This window comes from Aulonocara stuartgranti, assembly GCF_965226115.1.
Source record: "Aulonocara stuartgranti genome assembly, chromosome: 8".
In the NCBI taxonomy this organism is placed as follows: Eukaryota; Metazoa; Chordata; class Actinopteri; order Cichliformes; family Cichlidae; genus Aulonocara; species Aulonocara stuartgranti.
In genome coordinates, this window is record NC_138959.1 from 6,335,433 (window position 1) to 6,348,570 (window position 13,138).

General features: G+C 38.8%; 1 protein-coding gene across 15 annotated transcripts in view; it reads right to left on the bottom strand.

The window, feature by feature from the left end:
• The window catches only part of LOC309712972 (ankyrin-3-like), a 158,271-nt gene that overhangs the window by 26,531 nt on the left and 118,602 nt on the right, over positions 1 to 13,138 (bottom strand). For 8 of the 15 annotated variants that reach the window (XM_082544231.1, XM_082544229.1, XM_082544242.1 and 5 more), the window contains 11 exons: positions 12,873 to 12,905; positions 11,115 to 11,339; positions 5,605 to 5,759; positions 4,794 to 5,005; positions 4,433 to 4,640; positions 3,630 to 3,726; positions 3,310 to 3,538; positions 2,638 to 2,763; positions 1,313 to 1,435; positions 785 to 811; positions 92 to 176 (listed from right to left, as the gene is read on the bottom strand). In XM_082544231.1, the coding sequence (XP_082400357.1) occupies positions 92 to 176; positions 785 to 811; positions 1,313 to 1,435; positions 2,638 to 2,763; positions 3,310 to 3,538; positions 3,630 to 3,726; positions 4,433 to 4,640; positions 4,794 to 5,005; positions 5,605 to 5,759; positions 11,115 to 11,339; positions 12,873 to 12,905 (1,520 nt within the window). The remainder of the gene's footprint in view (positions 1 to 91; positions 177 to 784; positions 812 to 1,312; positions 1,436 to 2,637; positions 2,764 to 3,309; positions 3,539 to 3,629; positions 3,727 to 4,432; positions 4,641 to 4,793; positions 5,006 to 5,604; positions 5,760 to 11,114; positions 11,340 to 12,872; positions 12,906 to 13,138) is intronic. The other 7 variants (XM_082544236.1, XM_082544230.1, XM_082544227.1 and 4 more) reach the window with 2 other exon arrangements.

Consider the following 13,138-nt stretch of genomic DNA (forward strand, 5'->3'; position numbering starts at 1 on the left):
TTAATTAAAGCTGTTAATTAACTAACTTATCCACGAAACTTGGCATAATTAAATTCATTACAGGGTTTGTTAGTGAAGATGTCAAACTCACTCAGTGCAGGCTCGGCCAGATAGCTGTAGCGCTTACGTAAGGCTAGGGATGCAAAGGTATGACGTTGTCGATCTGGCTTTTCAGTCTGCAACAATAGCAAACAACACAAAAACCTATCAGTTCTAGGTCACCCTACATTGACTATTGCTGCCAAATGAGCAACAACTGGACCTTGCAATGTCAAATTAAAGCAAACCCTTCAGTCTGCACTGACATTAAATACAAAGCCCATATATGACTGCAAAATATGGCACCACCAACAACTCCTTAAAGAGTATTCAAGAGGTTTTAATCTTCTATTTAGGAAGTGCTAATACTATTTAGATTAAATGTGCCAAGCTAGTCTTTTAGCTTGAGTTTGTCAAGCTAAGCCTACAAACTATCTACTGCATGTACTTAAAAATGAAAATAATGAGTTTGGAGCTAGTGTTAATACATGCTAAATCTTAAGAACAAGTAAACTCTAGAGCCATTTGTATCACATACTATAGAACGCAAGGGATAAGGAGTGGACACAAGACAAGTAGTTTTTCATTTCTACCATATATCATGCAAAACTGAGCAGCTAAAAGTTGCTTTGAAGAAGCCTGTAATGCCCTTATAGAAGTGGAAAAAATAAGGCTATGAGAGCAGAGCAGGGCCACTATAGGTCTAGCGCAGAGGACAACACAGGGTGGGGAGGGTGTGGTTTACCTCATCCTCGGCATCTGACTCCGTTTCCTGGTTCCCAAGATGCATTGCAGGAACAGGGGGAGTAACATAATGGAAAGCAGGGGGAAAAGAAACAGGGGGTGAAAAAGGAGTGATTGACAGAAGCTCCAACTCAGAAGAGAGCCACTTAAGCAAAGGAAAAAGCAAAAACCCAAAAAATAAAAACAGACCAAACAAAAAAAAAAAAAGAGCATAAAGCGCCAACATTCAGCAGCAAAATGAAGCCACGAAAAGCCAGCCTGATAACTAAAAACCATTGCACACAAGCCCTCAGCCAAAAAGCATCCAAATCAAAAGGCGAGTAGGAACAAAATGAAACAGCCAATGACAAGAATCCACTGTAGATGGAACCGATATACACAGAGAGAAGCTTTAAACAGATAAAAGACACAGTGGCGGCAATTTGGCCAAAGTCTTTCTGTCTTTCATCTATCTGGGGCTGAAACTACCCTAACCATGAATATGGTTATGGATGTGACAACAGAGAATGGTGGGTGTATGCTACCTTACCTTTTTCACTGCGGGAAGCGTGATGTTCAGGTTGCACACGGCAGTTTGTGGAAGGCCTTTCATGATCTTACATTCTTTCAGGAAAGTGAGACGACCACACGGCTCTTGACTGGGATCTCTGACCTACAGTGAGAAAATGGTTCTTTTTGAACTCCTTACTTTTACAATGTGGTAGTTACTGCAGATTTACTTTAATATAAATATATATACATTTTTTTTTTATCAGCACTAGGGTATTAGTGGTATATACTTTATTTGCCTTTATGCCTAGAAACTATCTACAAACAGGCCAAAATTGCCCATTTTTACCTTGTATGCACCTAGAACACCTTATAAAGGAATCTTATCATTTTATTTTCACAAAAACACGTAATTAAATACACAAAATGTTCACATCCAATGGGAGGAGGAGTAGAAATGGGGATCGGGATGGTCCATGGTCTGTGGGGGAATCTCTTTTTGTGTCAACTGGTGCAAATTCATGTGAATTTTCCTTGATTTGCATCTTTCCATAGACTTTATATGTAATCAACATTTGGTCAATATACTTCCACCTGACCAAATTCTCATCTGTTATGGTGCTTTTATAAGAGGAAAAAAGGTTCACCAGTAGCCTTCCAGGATTGACCCCTGGAAGTCTAATGGATATGCCAACACAAGAAATTTTAACCAAACTCATGAAAGCTTATTCATAAATTCAGTAAAAAAATATTTGTATTCACTATTCCTGGGTGTTTGGGCTTCGCTTCAACTTTCCAACAATTTTGTTTCTCAATTTTTATTTTTACATCTGCTTTTTATGAGCCAATCCGCCTCAGTTTGTGCCCTTTAAATCTCAGTGCTCATCTGTCATTCTGCTTTCAACTCATTCATTCATGTGACCTTTATCTCCACCTTATCATGGTCGCATCACCTTTGTTCACCTGTCCACCTGCTTCATCTACACCACCGATTGAAACCATGTTACATCAGATGGAGGAAAGATGCTAAGAAATTGAGTGTAACATAAAAAATAGTCACACTTTTCTGCTTTAGTACTGTTCATTTTTGTTACAGTGATGTGGTAAAATAATTAACACAGAAGTGTAGTTTTAACATTAATGATGTGCAAAATGACACAAGAAGAATGATTAATTTAACGACTTTAGCCAGAGAATAGGAACTGGGTTTTGAATATGAATAAGAGCAGTAAAGGCAGTAAACAACAATAGAACTAACTTAACCATTACTGCAGCTTTTACCCTGTATTTGGACTGCACTAAGCCAACATTGTATTCTAGCCTAGCCAAAAGGTGCTGGTGGTGCTGGAGCACATGTTAAGGTACCTTGACGCAGAAAGGCAGACGGTTCTCCTTGAAGGCGTAGAAGTTAAGAACTAACTGCTGACCAGCTTTGGTCAGGGGAGCCAAGTTCCCATAACAATCCACATATATAGGCCGGCCCTCCAGAACCTGAATAAAACAAACAGCATTCATAGTTAACATAAAAATATAAAACAAATTTACAAGAATAGAGATAAAGAAATGTTTCTGTGATAAAGTGTTAAGCACTGAAACTGATTGCACGCTGTCAGACGTTTCAAAAACCTAATGCAGCAATAAATATACATTTATTTTAGTTAACTAAGGAGTGCAAAATTAAATCTTATTTTCTTCCAGTTGATCAAACTATTAAATTCCTTCATTTCTTAACTTTATTCATTTTCTTTTATTCGATTATGTTGTCCTTATCACCACCCTCAGCAGCATTTTCCATTTTCTTTCTAATTTTCCTAATGCTCTAGACATGTGTGTAGATCCAGAGCATTATAATAACCTCACAGAATAATTATAATGCTTTCATCATAATCATTGATACGTTCCAAAAAGTATAAATTTACAGATGACAAAATATTCCATAATAGATTAAACTGTACTACGAGTTATACTTGATAGGACTTGGGGAATAATGAAAGTAAAAGTAACATCAGTTGTATTTACTTCACTTAACCCTCATACCTCTATGTCTTTGCTTCTGGCCACCTCCTCAAAGTTCTCCTGCTGCTCCAGGGTTTTATCCACCTTGTCATCCGTCATACAGAAGCACCTCAGGCTGGACTCCACTGAGTCATTCATCTTAGCAAACACCACAAACTTGGCCATGTAGGGCACACAGATCAGCTCCCTGTAGAGCTGTGTGGCCAGGCCCACCGTCTCTGGTATCTGGTGGCAGTCTGCTAACCAGAACCTGCACAAGAAGCAAGTAAAGTGATCAGTGTTTAAGACAGAGATTAATATATGCATAAATATAAACGTATGACTTGAAAAATTGATCTCACCTGGCAGAAACATTAGTGGTGAAGGAGACACAGTCATTCACAAAGGTGAGAGGAGTTGTGCCTGTGATGTCTTCCCACTGTGCTGGTGATGTACCACCTGGCAGATAATTATCCAGATAAAGTTTAGGAAAAATCAGGCTCTTCTTTATGTCTATTCCACTTTCAACTTGACATGCTTTAAGACATGTAAGATGCAAATGTTATTAAAGTATTGGATAATTACCTAAATGCTATTCATTCACTTTTTGTTAGAAAAATGTGAAATATGATGTTGATCTCAAAAGTTTAACATTTCACAGAAATGTTCATTCTCACTGTGAGTTTTACATTGCACTTATATTACAAATATCAGATCGGAGAGTCTTGTTTGCTCTAGCAGCCACCGACTAAACATCTACCACGGGTTGTTCATGGCTGAGATATTTCAGAGTTACAGTTAGCACAAGTGGCTTTGCTAGTTAGGTCAGAATTTAAAAGGGCGGTTGTCACCAAGTTTAAGCATTGTGTAGCATTTTCATGTTAAAAGTAGTAAGGAAGGAAGGAATGGGCCTTACTTACTTAAAACAGGTCACAGACCAGAATTATTACACTAATTTTAATCGACAAGAATGTAAAGTAATGAAGCAATGTCCTGTTCTACAATGTTTCTAAATGGAAATATCTAATTCAAACAACAAAGACACGATTTTGAGTAATAATTCTCATTAACAATAAAGAAACATTATTTCAGGAGAAATGCTGACTGGCCCAAATGTTGTTACTTTCAAATATTTCTTCTCTTGGCATCTAAAAAACACATATACCTGTGATGCTACAGAGAAGGCGCAGGGAGGGAGTATAGTCTCCTTTGTAGCCATTTGTAAGCCCCTCCCCTGAGAGGGGCGGGACTGGGATTGTCATGGTGATTGGTTTATGGAACTTCCTTCTTCTTGGCTCCACAGTAACAATGGGGCTGAAGGTTGCTCGATTACCAAGGATTTTCTTCACGGCCTCATCAGGTACTGGCTGAGCCTGGGATAGCAGAGCCAACAGGGAAGGAGGATTTTGTTGTTTTATTTTTGTAGCCTTACTGTACATATATAGTACTGTGTGTGATTTTGTCTATACATCATAAACTCTTGCAGTTAAACTGAAAAAGCAAATGTTTACATCTCTCAAACTCACCTGCAATCCAACCTTGATTTTCTTGGTTAGTGCTCCCTCTGGAAAGGAAGCCTGAACCAATGGGACGCTGCGACTGCACAGAGTCCCGCCCTCTGGTCCCATCTGGTGCGTCTCTTGTCTGATACGAGACACTACTGCAAAGTATTGCGGGAAATCCTTGGTGATAATGCGGCAGATTCTCTTCCTCTCCAGCTCGTTGGGACTGTCCAGTTCTACAGGGAATGAAAAGAAATCAAATAAATGAAATGGGGGAAAAAAGGGAAAAAACGACCTCATGGAGTAAACTTTAAAATCTTTAGTTATTTCACTGACTACAAACACAAGCGCAGTCCCTCAGTATCACATTCTGTAATCACAAAAATGTGCACTTACAGACTTACAAACACTTACAGGCATTTTTCAGATTAAATCCCAGAATGATCTTAAAATCTTGAAATATTTGCCAATGTATGTTCGCTGTACTAGAAGTAGTCTGTGATCAAGCTCGTTTGATGTTTTATCTGATTTCTATGCAATTTAATCAGGTCATTTACTCCATGTGAATTATTTTTGGGTTTCCTCCAAATTAAGCCAAGTATCTCATTATTCGGCACAGAAATCAACCTGTTTGTCATACATATTTTACACGCACTCCAATCAGCTTGAGCCAGTTATCATCAGGGTGTTGCTTCAGTTTATTTCAGTGTTTGCTCATTAATGCGCTAACTTTTACCACAGCTTGCTCTAAAACAGAAACCGAAGTACTTGTGGTTTAGGTGTTTAGTGCTGCAGATGCTAGCATAGCGAAACAAAGTTAGAACACTTTTTTCACCTTCGTCCATGCCATTGAGGAGCTGATTGAGGTCGTCAGTCTTGCAGTCGTACAGATGCTCCTTCCAGGTTTCTCCGTTCTCACTGCGCAGCAGGATCAGCTCTCTCTCCTGGCCCCGCATCGAGCCAAAATGAGGGATCTCCACTATCACAGGCCTGGTAAGGTATATGTCGAGGAAATATCATTGTTTGACTTTGACTTTGACTGATTGGCATGACAAGTAAGTATGTAAGCCAAAACGAAAGATACCACTCTACCATTTGTTTTTAGGAGCTGGGGCCTCTTTTCTAAAATGGACTGATAGTAAAGTCATAGTAAAAATCTAAAGTAAACACAAAAACCACACATTTCAGTAGTAACTTGAAATGTAATGCTCATCAGCAAATTTTCTCTAACTTGATGTAAAGGGGTTTCTTAAAAATCATGTTGGGCTATTGCAGTTCAAGGCACATAAGTGTTCTGAACTTTATACATCTCTGCTTCTGTCCAAACTCTTTCATGTTTGTTTTTTGTCAATTCACGATTTGATCCATAAAATAACACAAGATGCCTGGCTTCAGTCTGCTTTTCCATTCCTTAACCAACACCTGTTTGTGGAGAAATTGCACATTCATTTAGATTGCTGATTATAATCACTGATTTCAGATGCTTATGTTACAAATGTGATTCTTAGAACCCACTTAGGCAAAGTTATTTTTTATGCTCAAAGTCATTCATGAATCAAATGACAAGCCCTCAGGAAAGACGTTCCACATTTTTTTTTAAATGAGGGCCTTTATCGGAGCAGCTGGGAGAGCAGACAGTGTAGTCCTCTCTTATAAGAATGGTGAGGGAAGTTTGTGCTAGATTAATTTAAATCTAAACCTGAACGACAAACGATGACAGAGTTTTCAAATGACAACTCTTTAAGAAGATACTACGGTATTCATGGTATTCAAATAAAAAGTATTACCAAATTTACACAAAGTACAAAGTGTGGAGACACTGATTTTAATAACATACAGTCGTGAATGAAATGTGGTTCTGCTGATGAGAGTGAAGCGTCATAATCACAGCGGCGGCCATGCTGCAGGGTCGATGGGACGTTCAGAATGAATTTGCACGACTTGACGAGACAGATGATGTCATGATGTAATGAGGGGAGGGAGGAGAAAGCTGCACAGCCCTTACTTAAACAAGGCATGATAGCAACACAAGAGAGACACATGAATATGCACTACTCTCAGAGTAGGCAGTAGAACTGAAGAGTAAGTTTAAAGTGAAGCTGTCTGAGTAAGTATATACATTAAAAATGAAATAGAAAAGGTTTTTGGTTTTTTTTGAATGTCCTGTTTTCTCAATCAAAGAAGAAAGAATTCACTTTCATAAATTTGAGCCAGCATTAGAGACAAACTGAGCTAGTTGAAAGACACAAGGAGCAATTATTGCAGTCGCACCTCAGCGCACTGTAGGTACGATAAGTCACCTGTCCCAGAAAACTAACAGGACTGCTTCAATTTTGAGAAAAAGAAACTTTTGTAAAGGTGAAATCATGTGCTTTAACTACTGTGCGTGGCTTCAATTTTACGTTCATAAAGCTCTATAACTCTGTGCTGATAAAAGCACCAAAAAAGCAATAAAATAAACACAAAATACTAATAAAAACTAGGAGTATGATGGTGTCACAGCAAGAAAGTCCCGGGTTCAAAGCTGTTGGCACTTCTAGGGAAACTTTGCATGCTTTGTTTCTTGTGCCATAAAAGACAAAACATGCAAGGTTACTGCTGGCTATCATGGTCATCGGAAGAAAGAGTTTTTCTACATAGTAAAGTTGACTTGATACAAGTGGATACTATTGATCCACTGCTATTGGATACTGTCCCTGAAAACATGCAATACAGCTCCTTCACTAGGTTTGTATGCTTTTCATTATGACCATTCTTCATTTCCCTTTTAGGGCTGATGAATAATTTGCACTTTCTGGTGTATTTTCTTTGGTAAAGTCTTTCTTTTTATGGTAGATTACATTCTATTACTGCCTACCTCAGTGGATGTTGAAAAGGGTTTTTTTCTTAACCATAGAAAGGATCCTGTGATCATCCACAAAACTTGTCTTCTCTGGATGTTCAGGCCTTTTTATGCTGCCGAGCTCACTGTTTTTTGTTTTGGCAGCTCAAATTTGTCCTTTTTTACTTGCATATAAAGCTTCAAATGTCACACTTGGATTTAAGTCTAGATAAGACACCTGATTAATTTTTGAAGACATAAAACACGTACAGCACACAACTGTGCATTAAACTGGATTTAGTTCCCCCATGGTTGAAGTAATACTTTGATCAGGCCCTTTAACTAATCCTGAAAGTCTGGTTGGGTCTTCGTTTGGCTTCATTTGTTCATTGAGCTTAACTCAAATGTACTGTTGGACATACAGAGTCAAAATTGAATGTTGAGGCACCGCTTTAGGATCTTAACCCTGCTCACATAAAAATGTCATCAGTATAACACTTTCTACCGAGAGCTTTTGACATTAATTATATAAAATTATCGTGAGATGACATAAAACTGATAACAGTAGTCATGAGAAGCAGAATGATGCTTGGCTTCAGGGAAAAAAAGGCTCATGCCCAACAAGCGCAGTCCAGTCCAAACAGCCAATCAAAACCTTTACATTCAGTGACGTCAGAGGCCCACTGAGAGCTTCTGAAATTAAAAAAAAAATACAATGATATATAAATGAAAGTGGCAGAAAATTAACTGTAATGGAGTTCACAGTTAAACTGTGTAGTTTTAGGAAGAATTTGTATGCAAAAACTAATTTCTGCCTGTTAAGTCATTGAGGCTATTACAAATCAGCTGCTGGTTGACCCATCTTCCAACTATATTGATTATTTCTTCCCAAAACTACATGGCACCCATACTGATGCTGTAACCTATCAAATCAAAGTCAACAGAGATGGGTAAAATAAACCATCAGCATGAATCAGCCTCAGTCATGTTGTTTCCTTTGGGGAGGTGGGAAATACAGGAGAAAGGGGAGCAGGGAGGAGGGAAAGGGGTGCTATGTTTGGTTCCTACCCAATAAATCTAGTTCCTCTGGGTCCCAGCTGTAGCACGGGACAAACCAGGCTCTCGCCTTCATTAAGGGCTGGCAGCTTTCTGGGGAGATGTAGTTTACTGTGTCCGCAAAATAATGAAACACACATACACACAAAACACACACTCGCAAAGTCAGTAAAAACACACACACACACACACCACCGACTTCTATTTCCGTATCAGTAATAAGCTCTTTTATCAGTAACAACATCTTATTTATTGTTACAGGTACAATTAGTGGCATCAGTAATGGCAACAAGCGACAGAGGCAATATTTGTTGCCTGTACATCACAGATTTCTTTATTTTAACCATATCTCATGAGTTATGCAGTAATATGAGTAGCAGATGGGGCAATAATTAGAAATTTTTCAAGCAAAAATAGCAACGAATTCCTGGTGACAGCTTCTCAATGGGAACAAATGCTGCTACTTTCTGTTTTATAATACATGGAAATTAAACATTTCAGCCTCTTAAACCATATTACACAAGTTGTTGCAGACCGCAGTACAACCAAAATTACTGTGAGAGTGCGAAATGAACTTGTTGCCTTCGAGATTGTTGCTTCAAAGACATGGACCTAGTTAGTTACTGTCTTCAAAGCCACATTGGTGCATCAAGACAGCAATAAAATGGCAATAAAGTGTAGCCAGCCTGCCATCGGTTTGCAATCGAATGAGGTCAAGCTGGCAATCACTGCACATGCATACTGTTTAGGATAACGCAATAATTAACTGTGAAAAACCAAAGCAAATTTCAAATCTGTTGCCGTCTACATACATAGAAATTCACATCGAATGCTTACATTCAGAGATCTACAACAAAAATCCTGAAATGTCTCCACAAATAGTTACACAGTTGTTGCAGAATTATAAATTAACTGCAAAATAAAAAACAAGTGCCCCCAATTTTCACATTTGTATAAAATATAACCAGAATTGGCAACCAGCTGAGTTCAGTCCCCTACTGCAAACGAGTCAGGCCGAAAAAGAAAATCATCACCAGGCAACCGCAGGTTTTAACACTAGTGTGGCCAAGCTATTATTGACTCAGTACTGCCATGTGCACCATAAGGATTCGTTTATATATATCCTCAACTGGTTTAAAAGTGTTTAAAAACAGTTGCTAAGTTTACTATTTTTTAAATTATTGATAAAGTTTCTGAGATAATACAAATTGCAAGAAGAGGTTGCACTGTTAAAACTTGAACCGGGCTGTAGAGGACTGGTTTGGCAAACAATTCTGCTAGAAAAATCATAAGTCCAGTGGTGTAATTGTGTGTTCGTCACTGATTCTGTGGACTAACCACAAGGCCCCCCAGACTTTAATCAATGTAATGCCCGTTTTCATTTTACATCTGTCTAATTAACTTGTGTAGAGCATCAGGTTTATGGAAAACCTACTCAGTTGGGACCCAGATACACAGCTGTTATTTCCCTGCACTTTGGTGCCATTTTGTGGCTGTTATAACAACTGGGAAACACATCATGCAAACAAAGCTTCGACTGCCATAAATCAAATGGATTCAATTCTTTGTTGAACTTCCAAACATTTAGTTTTGAACTTATTACTTCCATCTCTTCCGTGTGATTTTGAGAAGCGCTTCTAACGAGTTAATCATCTTTTAATGCTGCATGGCTTAACGCTACATGTTGACTTTAAACCAGCATAAGACCACCGTTTTGGAGCAATTAAGAAATAATAATAATTTTCAGTTTTTCCCATGCTGATTATGTGGAACAACCCAAAATTGCACAGCTATACACTTGCCTAAAGCGCTCTCAATCATATTCCTTGATGTTAAGGTGGTAATACAGTTCGGGGAGAGCCATGTTCTGTGCCTTGTGTCTGGTTTTATGAACTCCAACTTGTGATCCTATTTGTGCGTTTGGCGTCATCCTAAACAAATATCTTGATATATGCTCTATTGAAATCCCATCATATTCAGCAGTATTCTTTCAGAATATTTGAGTTGTCTTGCAGTTTGGACCAAGATACACAGCTGTTAGCCGTCTTTATCAAACAGGCAGTCATTTTTTTAAAATCATACTAAAACTGTAACTGCTGAATTTAAAAAACTCCTCACATGCAATACAGCTATACATTAAAACCAAATTATGGCTACATATTTACATTACAATATTTACTCTTAAACATGTTGCAGTCATTACTAATGTTGCCTTTACTTTGCCAAAGGGGAAACACTGCTTACTTGGGGGTGAGCAGACTACAACAATAAGACTTGTACTGCAAATATTACCCCTAACATGCACATACACACATTCACACTTTCCAATATAAACGCAGGTGGCTGGAAATGGCAATGGCAAGAAGCAGAAGGAAGGAAATGTCAAGATACAGAACAAAGGTGCACAAAAATAAGCCGTTAAGCAACAGCAAAAACAATCTCAGCGATGTTTAAAAAGAAGGTCTTACCCAAGGAACTGCGCTCCTGCGGGACCGACCTCAACAAGTCTGCTGGCCAGGCCTTCTCCTTCCACCATCGGGGGAGGCGACGCCAATTTGTGCCTCTTCACCAGTCGACACGTGATCCGGGTGGGTGCTGTGCACTTTCTGGGCGGGATGATGATTCTCATGCCGTTGTGACGGCTTCCTCTCATGGAACCACCCCTGGCGTCGACCATGAAGCTGACCAGGAACCTGACGGAAAGTAAAAAGTAGGAAGAGCCGGAAAAAGAGGGGGAGAGACGTAGAGTGACAGGAGAGAGAGAAGAAGGGAAACGGAGTGTGCAAAGATAAGAGATAAAACAAAGTGAAGAGAAAAAGAGATAACCAGAGAGGGCAAGTAAAGGGTAAAGAAAAGAAATGGAATAAGAAGAAAAACAAATGTTGGTTTATCAGCTGTACTGATGACCAGAGAGGAGCTTTAGTCGAGGTCCCATGCTGTGATCTTCAAAACACTGACAAAGTAAGTGTGAGTAAAAGGGAGAAAGAGAGGTGAACAAAGAAGAAAAAACAAAAATGTACAGAGGTTTCTGTGCTGGCTATGACTGAAGTTGAAAAAATAAAATAAGAACAAAAACAGCTTTGGCGTGTAGATGTCGCAAATTTGGTAAATCCATTTACAGAAAGTGAATGTTTTTGAATTATGTAAAAACTAGTCGATTCCATAGGATGTCAGATTAAATGTTTTATTGGGCTTTTTTTGTAATGATATATAAATTCGACAGCCAGGACACCAACACAGGAACCTCCAGTGTGTCTTGCCTTTTTACCCACATTAGAAGGTAGCGTACCTCTGTGTGCAGCTCATTTAACTCAATCAAGGAACTTATAAGTCACACACACAGACGCACACCATGCAATACTGTAGCTAAAATGTGGTGTTAGTTTTTATGTTATTTAACAAACAGCACATGAATTGTTGCTTTAACAATATGCTTGAAGGGGATCTGTTATGTGCTTCCTTATTTTCTGTCATACATACACTCCAACTGTCATCTATACTCATATTAAACACAGCCAAAGTTTCAAGAAACGTTTCAGTCAGTTTTTTCTACTCTTGGCCCTGCACGACGCCATAAAGAGGGGCGTGTATGTGAATAAAGCCCCGCCCACCTGCTGTTAAAATCCCCTGCTAACAATTGGCAGCCAATCAAAGAGAGAATGCTTAAATGGAGAGGGAGAGACTCCACAGAGAGCCAGCGTAAGATTCATGCAAAACTATTCTAGCAGAGTCCAAGAATAAAATACTGAGCTGGGTTCACTGTCACATTATAAACCAAACTGACGCTTTTACTGAGTTTCAGTTTTAACATTTTGATCTACAATGACATATCTGCCATGTTTTTACTGACTATTTAAAGCTAATCCTGTGATTGTCAAGACAGTAGAGGCTTGCTGCTGGAGAATGCAAAAACCATAACACATGGCTAAAGCATATGTCAGCAACATTAAATTTAAAAGTCACATTCGGTCAGATCTGGCAACACAGACTCTTTCAGATCAGTTAGAAACTCAAAGATTTTCTCCTAACAAACAGGAAGGAATAAATACAGGGATAACAGTCCGAAACACTTTACGTCAAGTCTGTAACAACACAGGGTGAGAACAGCAAACACAGATGTTATGAGTGAATATAAAAGGGAAGGTGCAATGTCATCGGGAAATAAAATAAAATAAAAAAAGGTAGTGGTGGTGATAAAAAGAAGGCAACCAATCACAGTCAATCACCTGCTGTCGTACTGCGGGAGCGGAGAGGAAAAACTGCAGGATGGACGACAAAGCAACGCAGGAGTGACAGGTCAACCACAGAGCTTTGTAATCGGAAATACAGCTGAGAAGATCATTATTAATGAACCCCAAGTTAAAGGAAGAATTTGAGGGAAAACTGTGGGAAATAGTCTTAATTGCGGTTTTGTGGAGATTAGAATGAGGAGATTGTCTTCTTTATTCGTTAAACAGCCAGCAGCCAATTACATCACACAGGCAAAAGAACT